At 42.6% G+C, this 18,621-nt stretch overlaps 1 protein-coding gene across 1 annotated transcript in view; it reads left to right on the top strand.

Annotated features, from left to right (window-relative positions):
• Positions 1 to 18,621, top strand: part of atp8a2 (ATPase phospholipid transporting 8A2) — a 47,035-nt gene that overhangs the window by 21,969 nt on the left and 6,445 nt on the right. Inside the window, exons 24-32 of the mRNA XM_070927751.1 lie at positions 5,836 to 6,008; positions 10,862 to 11,045; positions 12,179 to 12,289; positions 14,204 to 14,278; positions 14,670 to 14,792; positions 15,300 to 15,378; positions 15,499 to 15,560; positions 16,038 to 16,094; positions 17,954 to 18,061. Coding sequence (XP_070783852.1) covers positions 5,836 to 6,008; positions 10,862 to 11,045; positions 12,179 to 12,289; positions 14,204 to 14,278; positions 14,670 to 14,792; positions 15,300 to 15,378; positions 15,499 to 15,560; positions 16,038 to 16,094; positions 17,954 to 18,061 — 972 coding nt within the window. The remainder of the gene's footprint in view (positions 1 to 5,835; positions 6,009 to 10,861; positions 11,046 to 12,178; positions 12,290 to 14,203; positions 14,279 to 14,669; positions 14,793 to 15,299; positions 15,379 to 15,498; positions 15,561 to 16,037; positions 16,095 to 17,953; positions 18,062 to 18,621) is intronic.

Raw genomic sequence — 18,621 nt, 5'->3', positions numbered from 1 at the left:
AAAAAGACTGTGGTGAGTAAAGTGGCTGAGGTGATCAAATCACACATTTTTCAGACAACTCTTTCTATCATCTAGAGTTGAATGACAGTGAGCAGCAACTAGTACTAAGGAAAGAAGTCACTTAAAATCTGTGTCTCAATATTCTGTGGTTTTGAACAGACCATTGTCAGAGAGGAAAGGCTACAAAATTGACTTAACACTCACTAGAATTATTCTTAATATGATTTTGTGGGATGCATTTTTCCTTATGCCAAATGCAGACACAGACTTTCCATTCCATACACAAAAGCGTGGCCTCAGTACACAGTAATGGCAACCGTCCACCCTGCTGATGTGTCTTGGACCAAACTTTTGAATCTGTACCAGCTCTAGGGAGTGTGTTATTATTGTTGAAGAGATTTAAGATTGAATATGTTATAATAATTCAAAGGGTTCTTTTGTAAAGTGGTTGTACTAACACATTTCTATGTGGGACGCAGAGACCGGAAAGCTGAGAGGGACAGGTGGTCAACATGAAACATAAACCAGTGCATGATCTACAGTATGCTTTAGCGCGTGGGCCGTTTGTAGCACACTTCCAAGTGGGTGTAAATGCAATACGTCAAACATGACACAGAGTAAATAACATGACTTCTGCAACAAAACCAGGTTATAAAATGAGAATAATGAATGCTGATTCACATCCCTTTTATGCGCAATATACAGTAACGACATCCCATAGACAATCAGATATTTGTCAGATCAGATATTTGACATCCTCTCCCTCATAAACATCATATTGATAACTCGAAATCAGGATTTACATTTGGACATATGAATGTAAGAGAAGAAACATTCTCTCTTGTGTGAATGAATGTAAAGTGCTCATGTGTGCACGTGGTGTCACAGTCATGCCTGTCAATCCGGGCGGCTTCAGAGAGCTCTGCTTGTGACTGGTGGTCGGTGTGGATGAAAGCGGCGCTGTCTTCAGAGCAACACTTATCTCACACTTAAAATAACTCCCGCTGGCTCAGCTTCTTTATGTATGTTGGGCCTGTTTCAAAGTTTAACCTGCACATGAGCGTAAACAGAAGCCGCTTATCAAAATCTCACCTCCTGGTTGCCCTCTTGCCCCCATTTTTAAAAATGTGTCCCAACTTTTCACTCTCCCTATCGCACCCTCTTTGTGCTGTTATCAGTGTGAAGGCTGATCTGTGCGGTGGATGCAGCCAGTCTTGGCAGCACATGTAAACCCCCACCCCCCGATCAAGCCCATTCTCTGCTCCATGTCTCCTTCACACTTCTACCTCCACATCTGTCAGCACCCTCTCCAAGCACAGGAAGCGACTACACAGCCTCTGCGGTGTATGACAGGAAAATTGTGTGTGTGTTCGAGGGAGAGCAGGAACAAGCAAAAAAATATGTGTGTTTATCTTAGTGGAAGAGCAGGAGTGTGTTTGTGAATAAAGCAGGGGGAGTGTTTATTGAACTTCATGTATGAGATGGACAATCTGGATAGAGGATGAAAAGGGGGAGTTCTGGCCGCACCATGTGAGAGCGATGAGTGAGTGGTAATGCGATCTCCTTTTGGTGTTCCTCCTCATCAAAACAAACCCTGTGAGCAATGCCTCCTGGGTAAACGGTTTGCGACCGCTGAAGCTGTGACAAGCGCCATCTGTCACCTTCAAATCACATGCCACACACAGACTGACACAAATCTTTGTCCTGTCTCCTTCTGTTTAGTCAATACTGAAGGACACACAAGTATACAAAGTCTCCTTTTTATCGTCTTATTTCTGTCTGTGAATCTGTCACACACACACACACACACTCTGTTTACCCAAGATGCAGTGGCACATGATCACCCTGATCAGCTTGATAATTCTGAACATACATTACATCTAACTTTCCCACAATCCCCCTCTCCCCGTCATGCTGCCCGCAGTCCAACTCTTAAACAAACAACATCTCTCTTCTGCTCATTAATCATCTTTATGCACACACACACATACTCTCTCTCTCTCACACACGCTCACATTTTGTAGTTCCTTAACTTGACATGCTCCGTTGTTCTGGCATTTTTCAATTTATAATAGTTTTTTGGGTTTTTTTTACATCAGGCCTCCCACGGTTGAAGTCTACATGTGTGTCTGTGTCTATTGTTTTTTTGGACAGCAGTGTGTGTGTTTCTGGCTCAGGCAGCAGAGGATGTGGGTGTTTGCACAGATGCACAGTCTGATAATTAAACGGTATATTAAATCTTACTGGTGACAGAATCTGCACTTCAGATATGAGCATGTCTTTCTCCGCCTTCTTTTCACTCTGCAGCCCTCTCTCTTCCTCTTTCCAAAGTCTAGTCCACTCTCCTCGTCTTTCGTCGGTCTCCTTTTCTTTGTACCCTTTCCCATTCATCTTGCTTAGTGCTTTTTTGTATATTTTATATTCTTCCTATGTACATTTGTCATAATGGCACTAGCGATTGAGCTCTCTTTAAATGGAGAGGGTGGGCTGGAATGGATCAACATTTGGCTTTCCCTCCTCACTGTTTTTTTTAAATGTATTTATATATTTCGATATATACGTGTGTGTGTGTGTGTGTGTTTCTTTGTTTCTTTATTTGTTCTTATGCGTTTTATGGTAAAGTATGCAATGAGAGAAGGTGACCTGTGATATCTCAAACCGCCTCCATGCCCTGCCTATTTTGTGATCCAAATATAAACCTGATTAAATTCCATGCAGAAGGGCCTGTGAACATGGTTTACAAAGTGTGTGTTTTGAAGTGTTTTCCGCCCTCTTCAAGCTCAGATGCATATGAAAAATAAACATTTAGTTTGGAACATAAAAATGCTTGCTAATGAGATCTTTTGCATTTCAACTGGTGCAATCAAAGAATTAAGCAATTTTTTCCTCAAAGGTCTCCAAAAATAGCCTTTTAGCGTGAGAAAGAGGAAAGTTACATAGTAATGGATTTTTTCTTTGGTCTCATGTTTGTTCTCTTTGAGAAAGTGTTAACAGATCATAGTGGACCTTTTTGTGAGCTGTTTCTTTTCATGTTAAGACGGCGTTCTTTGCCATGAGGATACAGTTAGGTCTGGACTTGCTGTGCTTTAGTAAGTGCCTGCCTGTTAGCTTTAAAAGCTAACTAGTGTTTGTACCTTAGTTACCTTTTTAATCTTCTATAGCTCCCTGCAGACTTAGCCTAGTTTTTATCCAGGGTTATCTTAACCGCTGTTAAAGCTTTGACTGGACCTGCTGTGACAAGTCGCTGTGGTGTATTAGCAACTCACTGCTAGGCTTGTGAACTGTCTGCATTCATTTGAGGATTGACCCAATGTGTGTGACCCTGTCTTTACATGTTCACATTACATGGGTTCTTACTGTGGTGAATTTTAGGCACAATTAGCAACGAAACATTATTATATTCCTCTAAAATATTGTATAGTTGATGTGGAATTTGTAGATGTCCCCATATCATGTTGGAAAGAGCTTCACAGACTCAAGCCCCTTGCAGAAAGTTGTGCAAGACTTAAAGTATCAACACCCACCACCCCAAATATGTGTCAGTGTTTTTATACAATCATTTTTCACTTACGTGCTGTTTGCTTTGTATTATGCTGCTGAGGCTTTTTGTGTCCATTCCTTTATGATGAGGTGAGGACAAGCAGGAGGAAAAAGGAGGTTTTGTCAGATTCTCATCTCTCACACATGCCCTACATGTGCACATACACACAACCCCTGTGCACTTAACATGCAAACAGACGCACTCATACATGCATACACGTGTTTTACTCCTCTGTAAAAACACATGTACATCAGACACACACATAGAAACTTTGAGTTTCAGAACTCTGACAACCTGTAATCTCCTTTAATCCTTTCATTATGTTTTTGTTTTCCTTTCCCCTGTTTGGGGAAAAAGGTGAATGCAAACAGGAATTCCGGCATACAAAGAAAAACACACAGCCTCAGGCTGAGAAAACAAGAGCAGGGAATTTTAGGGAAGAGGAGGGACACTTTTGTGCGGAAACATGTGTGCATCGCTATTTGGCAAGAAGAAGAGAGACTGCATTGTTCATATGATTGTGTTGCATACATGTATATGTGAGCATGTGTGAGTGTGCTTGCTGTGCTGTCTCTTGCACATGCTGATCGGTTGACAGAGGGGTCATCTCTCTGCGGGTCACTGGACTCTCTAAGGTCTGATGGCCGCCAGTAACCCACTGTGAGAGACTGTGGAGATTTTTATCGCCGCCAAATTTTCAAATATTTGTGCTATTTGGTGTCTAGAGTTTGGTCTTGTGTCGCTGATTGCTGTGTGTTTAGTTATATTGCCGATGTTTCCACAAACAATTCAGGTTATGGGACATTTCATTTTACGTCACTCTGTGTTTATTATGTGTATAAGCTGAATTCCACACAACAAAACTGTCCCTAGATGACAGTTAGTGAGCTGTTTGTTACAGTATTGGATAACACTTGATGGATAAAACATTCATGTTCCTTCTGTTTAGTGTTGGAGTGGTTTTAATTGGCTTACCTGAATTCACCTGGTGATCTCCTTAATGTAAAAAGAGCTGGATCTATTGAGTCAAACGCTAAAAGTTGTTCCTTTTTATTTCTTATTGGATGACCAACACAACTTCTGTTCAGCGTTTAAAAGGTACAAATGGACCACACAAATGGTACAAATGGCAAGCATGATGCATATTGAACCTGAAATGTTAGTAGACCACATTAATGCTTTGTAAAATTGGGATCCCATTGAATATCGTAATTTTACTCAGTGGAAATGAAGAATTCAGGTGTGTGTGTGTGTGTGTGGGCCTGACTGGTAGCTTGTAGCGTGCCTGCTCCTCCACATGGAATTCATTATGACTCTGTGGGATGTTTATTTTCTCTATTAATCCCTGTTCCTCTATTATCAAGCGCTCCATCAAAACTGCCCCAAACGACTGCCCTGCAGACAAGCTGGCATTCACTCACACACACACACACACACACACACTTACACTTCGCTGTTAGAAATGAATGATGCACTTTTACCCTGCCACGACATTAGCCCAGCTCATTTATCTTTTTTCCCTTTTTCCTCTAGTTGTGTGTGTCTCTTTTGCATATTTTCTGCCGCTGTGGTGTGTTGTGGCTTCGTGTAGTAAAGATTTAAGATATGATGCCATGGTTAAATGTGCCCCTGGGACCTGGCAGCATTAGCATGTTGTGATGAGGACTAGAACAACTGTGAACTTTAGATTGGCATTTTTAATTGTTTAGTGTACACAGAAGCAAATTCTTTCCTCAGATGAAAGCTGCCCGTGCAACCAGAGGCACATGTCTTCCATTTACTGCCGGTGGTTTTGACCTTTCAACAAATTGGTCTGTGTGTTTTGATGTGTGTGATTTAGATTTTCACCACTTTGTGAGGCCAGCACATCTCCACAAATACATAAAACCTGAAAATGCGGTCACTTGAAAGGGTCGCTGCCAGATCGCATAAGAGAGCGTTTTCAGGGTGAAATTTATATTAATGATTGGTTAGGGAGATTATGATTTAAGATTGTTGGTAATTAGTGGTGAGGTTCAGGGTTAGAAGTTAGGTTTCCTGTAAGCCAACAACATTTCCTGATATATCCTTATGAGCACTGATGTGTTTGTGTGAAGGTTGCTGACTTGAAGCAACTGTAAAACAGATGTTTGAGATAAAGGCTTGTCAGTAAAAGCACGTTGATAATGTGTGAAACTGTCTAACCAGTCGCTGAAGCTTAGTTTTGGGGGGAAAAGGGAGAATATCAGGGAGAATCAACTTTACTAGAAAAGAAAAACCTGAACCCTCCTCTCTGTGTCTTTGTCTCCTTGCAGGCTACTCGTGCCACACTGACAGCTCACTGTTCGTCCCTTGGCGACTCGCTGAGGAAGGAAAATGAGCTGGCGCTGATCATCGATGGTCAGACACTGAAATATGCACTGTCCTTCGAGCTCCGCCAGGCCTTCCTTGACTTGGCGTTGTCCTGCAAGGCTGTCATCTGCTGCCGGTAGGGAAGACTCATTCATTACACACATACACACATACACCCACGAAGCAAACTTTTATTTCCGAGTGGACAGTCTTGTGATCAAAAAATGGACACAAATCAGTCTGCAAGACGTCTAGACAAAGTCTTTCATTTTAATCTGTCGAAAGGAAAGTTAGAAAAACTTGTTGTGCTGTTGTGGGAAAACCCCTATGTACAAAGAAAAAGGAGAGTCCGCACACTGAAATTTGTACGCTCCCAAAAGTGTTTTTTTAATGCAACGTGTCAACTTACAAGGTATTTGTTGAGCAAACCCATGTGTGTTAGGTGCATTTTGTCCAGCATCTGAACCCAACTGGGGTTGAATTTTGACCCTTTTTGCTTAAAACACGTATGTACAAAAAGACAAAGACACTGTTTTCCTTTATTCTACACGGATATGACAACGTTTTGACCACAAGTGGTCTTCCTCCGGTAAAGGTGAGGGTGTGAGCAGTGATGACACGGTAGACATCAGCTATGAGATTAATCTTGATGACTGCCAAAAGCTTGATTGAGTGTTGGCAGGAGAAGGTGGGTGAGAGTGGGTGCCATTGTGGTTTAAATCGCTTCAGAAAAGGATCCATTGAATCTCATTACATACAGATTAATTCTCACTCTCTTGTGTGCATGATAAAGAGGGAGAATGTCAGTGTGTGTATGCGTGCGCAGGCATGTATACCTTCATGCGTGTGTGCGTGCGTGTTTGTAAAGGTTGTCGGTTGCCCACGGTCAGCAAATGAACGAGGAAGATAAAAGCCTGTCCTGTTGCACAGCAGTTGTAATTTAATACACTACGCTGCATGGAAATGTCAAAGCCATGACTCACTTAGTGCTGGTACCCCTGGAATGGGCACCAAAACACACACACACACTCAAGGCCATAGACATTATACATTTCCATTCATACAAAGTGCACTCTGTTCATAGATTGTTTACTGCATGTTCCCTTTTTTGGTCATGTTCCACTCAACACCAGCTGTGATGTTTAACAAAAGAGTTTCCACTCGTCTTTTGTGTGTGTGTGTGTGTGTGTGTGTGTTTGTGAGTGTGTGTGTGTGTGTGTTTGTGAGCATGTGTGTGTGCATGTGTGTGTCTGCAGCCAGGAGGGAAGTAATTGACTCTCCCTATATCCAGGCCATATCCGGACTCAGGTCTTACAGGCCTTGCAAACAGCCTCCAGCTTCCTTTCCTCTACCCTTCTCTCTGTGCTCCTCTCTCCCTCCTCTCCTCCATATCTGTCTCGTTACCCTGACCAGGGCTGGGTATCGCACATCGATACTTAACCAACCAAATACTGAACCAAATATTGAAAACATGTCAAGTACTGAAAGTTGACATCAAAGGTCTGGTCTGATTTATAGTTCCTCATTTAAATCAAAATGTTGCCAGTTTTAGAACGTGTGCAAAAGAGCAAACTTCAGGGACTCAAGTGTGAGGAGCAGAAGTATGTGGAGTTTTGATAAAAACCCTTTATTGGATACATGGCCTCTTCATGAAAGGTCTTCATCAGCATTAGTTTGTTGAATGCATCCCAAGATGTCCTTTTGGATCTTTTAGATCATATTTTATATTAGTTAGTTCTTGTACAGCTGCTTGTATTTAGACAATACTTAACATTTGAGAAATTTGACTCCTTTGTTAAATAAAAAAAGATATTTGTATTTTGTAGTGTAGGTCAGTGATTCCCAACCATTTTGGGCATGTGCCCCCATAATACAAAGCAATGTCTCAATACAAGTTACATTTAGGAGCTCTGAACACTTCAACCAAAGAGTTGAGCTGCTCAGACTCTATTTTGAGAATTATTAGAAGCGTGATGAGATAAAACTATCCAGGATTTCACAAGGGGAATTAGAGAGAAAAGCTAGTTTTGTATTATTTCCTTCACCTGCAATCATCTCACAATGCCTTGGGAGGTCCCGACCCGCATGTTGGGAACCACTGCTGTAGGTGTGTGTGTGTGTGTGTGTGTGTGTGTGTATATGTGTGTATATGTGTGCATCCAGGGCACGATCTTGTTAATAAGGTGCCTGTACATAATGAGCTATAGCTTTGACTTTTAAGTATAGAGGTTTCTGTGAGATAATGTCTCACCTACCAAATGTGTGTGATGTTTCGCAGCTTGGGAATGTGTGTGTGTGTGTGTGTGTGCGTATGCGCGTCTCAGGAGCGGCAGAGTCAGGGTGCACTCGTACGCATGGCTTCCTGACTTCACTGTGCGTTTGTTTATCGGAGGACTTAGCGGCTGCTTATTTTCTGCTCAGTTCCACCGTGAAGAGCACTGGGAGCCTTTCATCTCTCCAACGCCACTCTACACAATCCCAGACACTGCTAGCAGTGTTTAGAGGGAAGGTAGAGTGAGACAGAGAGAGAGATAAAGAGAGATTTGTGGTCAGAGGCCGAGAGACGCACAGGCAGACACACTCACATGCACTTCAGACGCAGAAATGGGAAAAACAAAGAGCAGAGGTTGATCCCATCCTTCAGCAACGACTACAGAAGCCAAGACTCTCTCTGAGGTTTTCCCCTGGAAATATCCTCTGGTGTGTGGTTGAGGGGGGCCGGAGGTGTGTATGTGTGTATGTTTGTGCATGTGTGTAAATTTGTGTGTGTTTGTACACGCCTATGTATGAATACTAAGCAGACCACCCAGCTCTGTGATTTCAGCTTGACCGGGACATGATCCCTCTCACATATTCATAGAAGATAGACCATCTTTATGACCTGTGGCTCTGGCCGTGTGTGTGTGTGTGTGTGTGTGTGTGTGTGTGTGTGTGTGTGTGTGTGTGTGTGTGTGTGTGTGTGTGTGTGTGTGTGTGTGTGTGTGTGTGTGTGTGTGTGTGTGTGTGTGTGTGTGTGTGTGTGAAGGGTCATACATCTGCTCATAATTTCATTTTGTCATATCTTTATCAAAGCATCATATTGTATTCTGTTTGCATGTGATGGCCCATGCAGCTGCACATAATTTAATTTTGTAATATCATTATCACTGGCAAACACGGTGGGGATTTAGTGCTAGACCTAGTTAGTTAGAGCTGACACTCACACACAGAAACATGTCATTGTGAAAGTGACTCCTGTTTGAAGTATTGGCCACACTTTAAGTGGATAGTCCAGTGTTGATACTCAAATTACTATCACCTAATACATCACAGAGGCTCAGGTAATTACTTCAATCAGGGAAATGTAATGTAAATATTTGATATCTGGATTTGAGTTATTCTCTAGTAACGCAGCCAAGCAAAAAGTGGCCTACTGTACCTCCAAGTGATCCAGATGTTTGAATTTGTGGTAAATAAATACAAAGCCACTACAGTTGCAAGTCCTGTACTGTGGGAAATATAACTTGCTTTGTTATACAAGTTTAGTCCCAGTATCAGTTTTCTCCCATGTCTCCTCCTTTTGAAGATGTATTTGTTCTCACTGTACAGGTTGCAGGTAGTAAGTACAAGACTCACTTAAGCTGTGCTCATGTGAATGACAGGCAGTAGGAACGCCTCCCCATACAAAGCATGTTTTGAAAGCAGAGATGAAGATAAATTCAAGCCTAGTCAGAACGCAGCTTTTAAGAGCGTAAACACAGTGTGTGGGATATGTCTCTCTAAAAACAATTATTATCCAAAGCTGAACTTTGAACTATACAAGGAAAAGGCTAGTATACAAACGCATGTGAAAAGCAGGACTGTATAAATGTCTCAAAAGAAACCTCTCGCTTCACAAAATTAACAATGTGATCAGATCAAAACTTCCAGAATAGCAACTAAATGGATTGTTTCAAAGGTCAAGAATGAACTTTAAATCTCAGTTTTTAAACCAACATGGGACGATAAATCCTGAAAGTGCTCAGAAAAAATGGGAACTTACAAAATGTTCCAGACAAATGGACAAACTCCCTCTGTAGAGGAAGACCACGTGATATCATCAAACGCTCTAGAACAGCCACTAAATGGACCTTGGGGTGAGATTGTCAAAATGAATGTTTTTCTCAGACTTTTTCACATTTAGATGAGCTGAAATAAAGAAAATTGCTCCTTGCATGAGATTTTTTTTAATTTCCAGCACAACCCAATCTAAAGCTTTCACAGCTTCTTTCCATGGCAGGCATGTAACAGAGGGCATTGGATGGAGCTGTGGTCTCACTTGTTGCAACACATGTCACCATAAAATGAAAAACTATCCACGGCACAACACCTCACTAAAGTCTCTCAGTGTCCCCGAGGGAAACCTCTGTAATCCTGCCTCCCCGGGTCCTTCATTGTCAGTGAAGACACAGAACCGGTTATAGACAGGAGGATCAGTGATACAGGTCAAGAGGGTGGAGTACCACTGGAAGCTCCCTGAACACGCACACGCGCACACACACACACACACACACACACACACACACACACACACACACACACACACACACACACACACACACACACACACACACACATAATGATGCAGACATGCTCAAACGCACACCACTGTAAGCACATACACATAACATAAACACATCAAACGTGAGCTACCCAGAGTCTTATTAGAAGAACAGTGAATCATTGTTTCCTAATTCCCGGTGAAGAGCAGTAAACAGAGCCCTGCAGTGTGTGTGTTTCTGCCAGCCTCTCTTTCAACTGTTTCCCACTCTTAGTTTTTCAGGCTTTGTTCTTTCCTAAATGCTGGCCTCTTTGTATTTTTTCCTTGTATCTCTAAATTTATTTCTTGTTCTCTTTTTTTCTCACTGTATTATTTTATCTTCCAACCTCTAATTCCTTCTGGTCCAGACAGCTGTATACACACGTCAACTAACTAACCATCTCCATCTTTTTCTTTTATTGTTTCTGCAGAGTGTCTCCGCTGCAGAAGTCGGAGATTGTGGACATGGTGAAGAAACACGTGAAGGCCATCACGCTGGCGATAGGCGACGGTGCGAACGATGTGGGCATGATTCAGACGGCCCATGTTGGAGTGGGGATCAGCGGCAACGAGGGCATGCAGGCCACCAACTCTTCTGACTACTCCATAGCACAGGTGGGGCGCAGACATAGCGTGGAGACATGCAGAAGACATGGTTAGGGTCAGATATGTTACAGGCTTTACACGAACGTAAATAATGGATTCATGCTTGGTTGTCCACCCTGCTGAAGTGTCTTTAGGCAAGACACTGAATCCTTAGCTGCTCACTGTTCAGCTGATCCTGATCTTTGACCTCCCTGGAGGGGGACACCTGAAAGGAGAATTTACTTACAGGGGTCACTCAAGTATCATGTTGTCAATACAAACGACCAGCTCATCATGAGTGTTTATATTTTTACAATAAAATAAAAAGAAAATTAAAAGAAAATATATACATTTGTATGCTCTTAGCAGTGTTAGAAAGACACCTTTTCCTGTTCTTGATTTTGTTCCTTTTCATGGGCAGTTTTATTCAAACTATTAAATAAATGGTAATTATTTTACTACTAAAATGTATTTAAAACTTAAAATTAACTTAAAATTTAAACACGAATCACTTCAATTTTTTAAATAAATAAATTGTTCAACCAGGATAGCTCATAAACTTCCATTAGTGCTGGAAAGATTAGCCAATAATTTGATTTGTTGATTGACAGGAGATAAATTGACAATAGTGATAGTTGGTTAATCATTTAAGTAATTCATTAATGAAGAATGCCAAAAATGATCTTGTTTCAGCTTCTTAAGCATGATGAATCTGCTTTTCTCTGTTTTATATAACAGTAAATTAATATATTGGATTTTTTACTGTCGGGTGTTTGAATGATGTCAGTATGGGCTCTGGGAAACTATTTGCTGACATTTTGTTTATTTGCCACCCTAATTCCCATTAAACAGCTGTGTGGCCCAAAGTGACAACCAAGTGAAAATGTGAACGGGATGAACTACCACCAGAGGGTTCTCCTAATTACTGTCTCTGTCTCACACAGACGCATTCTGTCACTTTCACTGTTTGACTTGTTTATCTCTCAGCCTGTGGGCATCTTGCACAACTTATCTCTATCAGTGGGCCTCCTCTTGTCTCAACCTTCTTGTCTCTCAGTCACATTCTTGATATTCTCTCTGTTCCCTTTCTATCTTAAATTTTCACTTCATTCTTCTTCTAATTATAGTAATACATTTCTCTTTCTCTTCTCTCTGATTGGTAGTTCTCCTACCTAGAGAAGCTGCTATTGGTCCATGGGGCGTGGAGCTACAACCGTGTCACCAAGTGCATCCTCTACTGTTTCTATAAGAATGTGGTCCTCTACATTATAGAGGTAGGAGCTTCACTACCACACCTAACCACACACATGCACGCACGCACGCACACACACACACACACACACACACACACACTTACATTAACAGAGACGTTTTGCAGCTGTTTGTCGACATGGCTGACAGTGATGGACGAGGTGCCCTTCTGGTGTCTGCTTTCTGTCTCTTTTGCACACATACGCACACATGCACAGAAAAAACGTGTGTTTAGATCAGCAGTGACGAGACCTTGGCTCCAAGGGTCGACAGCTTTGTGTGTATGTGTGATGAAGGGGCACACCGCAGCCCTGGCCTGCCTGTTATGAGGGGTATTTGTCAGCTGTGCTCCACCCCCCGCCCACCCCTCTGTCTGACATTAAGGATGCCAGCAGGTGCAGGTCCTCATGGGAGCCGCAGCCCTATAGCCTACTGTCCCCCTCACATCACCACTCTGTGCCTGTGTGTGTGAGTGTGTATGTATGTGTGTGTTTCCATGATTATCTCACATGATTGGCTCCCTGCGGAGCACTCTAGGCCAAAGGTTAGAGACTGTCTCTGTCCACTTGGTGGAGACAGAATAAGGGGGATGGATGTGTGTGAGTGTGTGTTTTTGTGTATCTGACCTCACCCCTAGGCTGTATGCTCCACTGTATGCCTAGGAATGCCACAACTCCCACTAGAGGCCCCAAACATTTTCTCTATCTGTCCTCTGATCAGCCTGTGTCTGCTGTGTCTGCTGTGTGTGTGTGTGTGCGTGTGTGTGTGTGTGTGTGTGTGTGTGTGTGTGTGTGTGTGTGTGTGTGTGTGTGTGTGTGTGTGTGTGTGTGTGTGTGTGTGTGTGTGTGTGTGTGTGTGTGTGTGTGAAGGCGTTAATGAAGGTTTCCCCTGAGCCAGAGTCACATTTAGACACTGCGGTTCACTATATTAACTCAGAAAGTGGTTTCAGAGCCAGCCACAACCTGTGTGAGGAATGCATTTAAAACTTTTTGTTTAAAGACGTAACGGAGCAACAGGAAGTGCAACTATTATACTAGTATATTTCATATTCAACAATCAATGTAACATTGCCAGATGAATCATTATGCTTTGGAATTATTACTGTAAACAAACGGGAAAGTCAAATTATTACCACAATTCTCATGAACCAAGCTGCTTTCTGTCATTATTTGCTTCTTTGATTCAAGGTGTTAACTGAAGAGGATGGAAATGTTTCTATTAGCCTTTTAATTCATTTTCTTTCTTTTTTTCATGTTTCCCTTGTTTAAGCAGGTACAAGTCTGTTGTGCTTAAAATCTCTTTTTCCAAGAGAGACCTCACCAAGAGGACAGCATTAAAACGTTACAACAATAAATACAAACAGCATAAAGAGGCTAAGACAACTGTCACACGCTACAAAAGAGTGTAGATAATATCCAGTTAAGATGTGTAAACAGGTATGAGTTTCCAAAACTTTGTAAATAATAAAATAGTAAAATAGTACATTTAAAAACAGACGCATTTACGAGGAGTACTATTTTACAGATCCTTTTTAAAATTGACTTCAATTCACAAACAGAATTCACCCATCTTGAGGAAGTTTGTACAAAAAGAATATTTGCTCTCTTCCTGTTTTGTACTATGTAGTGATTTAAAAAATGTTGTGGCCTTAGTCCTATGTCTTCTAAACTATGACAGACCTTCATTCACATACTTGATGAAGGTCTACAAACTGAAATGTACCCAAAAAAGTGAGTACAGTGACTGAGGATGCCCAGGATTTCTTCTGGCACTATAAAGTGCAAAATGTTCCATGTTCTGCTGAAGTTATTCTATCCTGTGTCCATATAATTTTGTCATCTCTTCCTGGTGTTTCCACTATCAGTACCTCCCTAAGGCAGATTTACCCTCCGCTATTGTTCCTCTCATCCCCTCTCATCCCTCTCTTTGTGTCCCAGCTCTGGTTTGCCTTTGTGAACGGGTTCTCTGGCCAGATCCTTTTTGAGCGCTGGTGTATCGGCCTCTACAATGTGGTGAGTACCCGCCCTCACTCCCTCTCAATCTGTCTCGCTCTTGTCCATTTCTCCACTCTCTCCCTCAGTTTCACCCTCTCCCTGTTTTACTTAGTTGACATTAAGTGCCGTCTCTCGCTCTCTATCTCTCTATCAATCTCACTCCACTTTGTCTTCACTGCACTTTCTGAATGCCAGAAACGTTTGTATGCATGTGAGACTGCTGTGTGTACTTATATGTCTGAGTGCAGTTGCCTTCAGGCTCCCCGTTTTTAAAACATTATGGAATTCCTTTTCATGTTCCAATCTGATATGAACACTGATTGTCCAGCCTGTCAAAGTGTATGTATATATGCTGCTCTGTCGTTGTGTGTTTTAATGGCTGTATGTGTATCTTGTGCATGTGATGCAGATATTTACTGCACTGCCTCCGTTTACCCTGGGGATATTTGACCGGCCGTGCAGCCAGCAGAACATGCTCCGCTTCCCACAGCTCTACCGAATCACCCAGAATGCCGAGGGCTTCAACACTAAGGTACATGCACACACATTTAAAGTCCGCAGGTACACACAAACAAACAAACACAAAAGCCACGTGCTGCATCATAAATCAAAGCTATATCTGTCATTTTCTACGCTCTGCATTCGACTTGTCATGCCTTGTGACTCGTCTGTGGGATTGACGAGTGATGCCTGCTGTTTGTTTGGGACGCCAGCGAGTAAACAAGAGTGGCATGGAGACTGGGGTGTTTCCAAGGCAACCCCTAATGAGATTCATAGAGCCAGAATAAGAAAGTCTTTCATTTTAGAGGGTACACCAGCAACCTGTGTGTGTGTGTGTGTATATACAGTACAGGAGGGCACTTTTGATGGCAAGAACACAGTGGAAGTTGTATGTAACTGTGAGGAATTGCTGTTTTTTGTATGTTTTTATGTGTGTGGGAGTTTGGGGAATGTATGTGCTTTGGCATTAGTTTGCACTGACTCGTTTTTCTCTCTTTTCTCCCCTCTTTCTGTCTCTCTCTCTCTTTCTATCTCCCAGGTGTTTTGGGGTCACTGTATCAATGCACTGATTCATTCAATAATTCTCTTTTGGTTTCCGCTCAAGATGTTAGAGCATGGTAAGTGACTTGCCGGAGCAATTCTTTTACATTCCCATAATTCTGGCTGGTAACACTTTGTCATGAGGCGCGTGTGTGTGTGTGTGTGTGTGTGTGTGTGTGTGTGTGTTTTCCCCACAGACTCTCCCTTCAGTAACGGTCAGGGAAATGACTACCTGTTTGTTGGAAATATGGTCTACACGGTAAGCATCTTACTTGTATTTTCTATGTGTTTATGTGTGCTTTTGTTCATATTCTGTTTTTATTTCTGTGTCTGTATTGCACAGTATTTGTGTACACACCAGCGCTGTGCTGCTTCCTCAGAGCCGTTATGAGTCTCCAGTCAATCTAGTCTCGTCTAGCCAGTCTGTCTCCTCTCCACACTCATCCATCTCTTCTCTCTCTTCACTTCTCCATCTCATACTCCCGCTATCATTTTACTCCCTACAGTCTTATGTGAATGTTAGTTGGGTTTATTTGTTGTGTTGTGTGTGTGTGTGTGTGTGTGTGTGTGTGTGTAGACTACAGGGGGCTGTGGGGGTCCCGAGTATTTTAACAGACATTGCTGAGTTTACTATGCAACATTAATGTTTATTATCTCCACAGTCGCCAGCAAACTAATCCTATTTCTCTGTTTTTTTTATTTGCCCTCCCTCTCTCCTTTTTGTGTGTGTGTGTAGTATGTGGTAGTTACAGTATGTCTGAAAGCTGGAATGGAGACCACTGCTTGGACCAGGGTAGGAACAGTAACACACTCTAATATGCCTCACCACATGTGCTGTATTTTACTCAACTGTTGATGAATAGAGGTGGGGGGGCACTCTGTTTTCACATAACCTGGTATAAATGCTTCATAGCAAGGAAAGACATGGGAAAAGATGTGGTTTACCTTGATCTTGTGGTGGTTTGAGGTTTCTTAAACTACAGTTGCTTGCACCTCCTCCTCCTCCCCCAGTTCACATTTGGCTGCAGTATTTTTCCATTGCTCCTGTTCAATTTTTCAAACTCATCCATTTGCAAAAAAACTCCAAGAATTTCAAAATGTTGATAAATGAACAGCCACTAGCAACAACTCAAGTCAAGTTGTTGAAAGGGGGCCTGTGGTGTTTTCTTCTGAACAAACAACAACAATCAGTGTTACTCACCAAATCCAATGAGTACCAATCCTTGAGTATTTTAAATCCAGCATTGTTTGCATCCACATTTATTATCCTGCAGTCTTCTTCTTCTCTCCCTTTGCTGGCGCATTGCAGCATGTCTCTGTGTGTTACTGCCACCTGTTGATCAGTGGGATAATGTGAAACCATTGGTAGGAATGTGTTCCAAGTCACTCGCCCGTGTGCACAAGATAAACAAAAGGGGGACCCACTCAGAAAAAACGACTCCATGGTGCTACTAGAGTGTGTCATCGTTGCTCAGACAAAACACAGCAAAGGAGAAAAACAGATCAGAAAACAGTGAGATTACCATCTGTTAGAAGAATAGTAAATACAGAAACATGACAGTGAAACAGATTTAATTTAACATAGTTAACTTAAAGGCCAGATGTCCTCATTCCTCTCAAAGAATGATCTATTCAAGTCGTGAGAATTTTACACTCGTCTATGTGGTTATTGTCAAAGGTTGAAACTTTATAGGCTATTAATGTCAATTTGAGGGCATACTGCCATCCCTACTTTCTGTGGACAGCTTTCACATTTATAAACATCAAGGATGCGGGCACCACAATGTCATGGTAGCTTATATATTGACAATTAAAAACAACTTGCTGGAAACCAGTAAAATTACTTTTTAAAGGTAAATTTGTATATGGCACTCATCCTCATGTCTCCAAAATGTAGTCAGTACATGCCACAACATCTGTCTGCTCTAGCTAGCTAACATTAAGCTTGGGATTCCAGGGGAAAATAGCAGCTACTAGCAATGATAACGCTAACCAGGACTACACACTGTTACCTCTTGCAATTAGTGAGAAATTAGTGTTGTGTCCCTGACCATCAACTGGCAGCATGGGTTAAAAGTGCTGACAACCCCCTCACAGTAGTAATGTTAGCATGTATGAAACTGCTGTTTACTATTAAAATATACGAGATGTATGCCAGATGTCTTATCTTAACAGATGTTAACAAATGGATGTTTTAAACAAGGAAATGTCTGAACGAACGATAATCAAGCAAAAATAAGAATCTGTATCAGGTTGTAAGTTTTTGTAGTGGAACAAAGTCCGCGGAGATGGATGTAGAATTTAGGACAGCAGTAGCTCGGGCCGTGACGGCAACATGATGTGGCTCCTTTCTTCTGTTGGAGTGAGAGAGAGATTGGCAGGATGGACAGAAGGGCGCTGACACTTTTGTCCGCTCAGCTGTCCACACAACAGCCTGGCAGTAATGAAGCAGGGTCCCACTGGAATTCACACAGTGTCCCCTTACAGCAGATCACAGAGAGTGGGACGAAGACAGGGGAAGGAGGGAGGGAAAGGTTGTGTATATTCGGATGAGCTGTATGTAAACTATTCGACTTCGTGCTGTCTCTCTTCTCTGTCTCTTAATCTCAATCATCTCCCTTTGGCTCCTCTTTTTCTTTCTCTCTCTTGTAGTTTTCCCATCTGGCAGTATGGGGAAGCATGGTGCTCTGGATGGTCTTCTTCGCTGTCTACTCCGCCATCTGGCCCACCATCCCCATTGCCCCCGACATGCTGGGCCAGGCAAGTTCCTCTCCATAAACATGTGTCACTCATTTCAGTAACAGGGGGTGAAGGGGGTTAAAATAGCCCTTCCTTCTACATCTCTTTTCTGCAACCTCCATCACCTGCCCCTCCCGCTTTCTTGTTTGCCAATACATGGCGCCTAAGAGACTCACCTCTTGGGTGTTCCACGTCGGCACTGCTGGAGCCCCGGGGGAGATTTATGCCTCGCCAGCCCCTCTCACCAGGCTTCCTGCACCTGCTGCGTGTCACCCGAGCCCCGGTCTTTTACTGCCCTCTGTGGAGGTGTTGACTCAAGAGGGTGGGCTGCTGCTGGTGGTGATGAGGGTCCAGTGGGGGTGAAGGCAGTGTACATGGGGAACCCTTGATTGAGAGACTCATTTTAGAGTTTGGGGATCAAGCGGGGGTGAGGTGAGGTGCCCCACTGAGTGGGTAGAGAGTCTTGGGAGGGGAAGGGAATAGGGCCGTCTAAACTCCCCTCAGCCCATTAATTCAATTTGTGTCAGAAATCAGGAATGCGGTCAAATATCTCTGCAGCTGCTCAGTCTAACTGGGGAATG

Source organism: Enoplosus armatus, chromosome 21 (assembly GCF_043641665.1).
Source record: "Enoplosus armatus isolate fEnoArm2 chromosome 21, fEnoArm2.hap1, whole genome shotgun sequence".
Lineage (NCBI taxonomy): Eukaryota > Metazoa > Chordata > Actinopteri > Centrarchiformes > Enoplosidae > Enoplosus > Enoplosus armatus.
The sequence above is the reverse complement of the archived record's forward strand: the minus strand, read 5'-3'. Positions and strand labels throughout refer to the sequence as shown.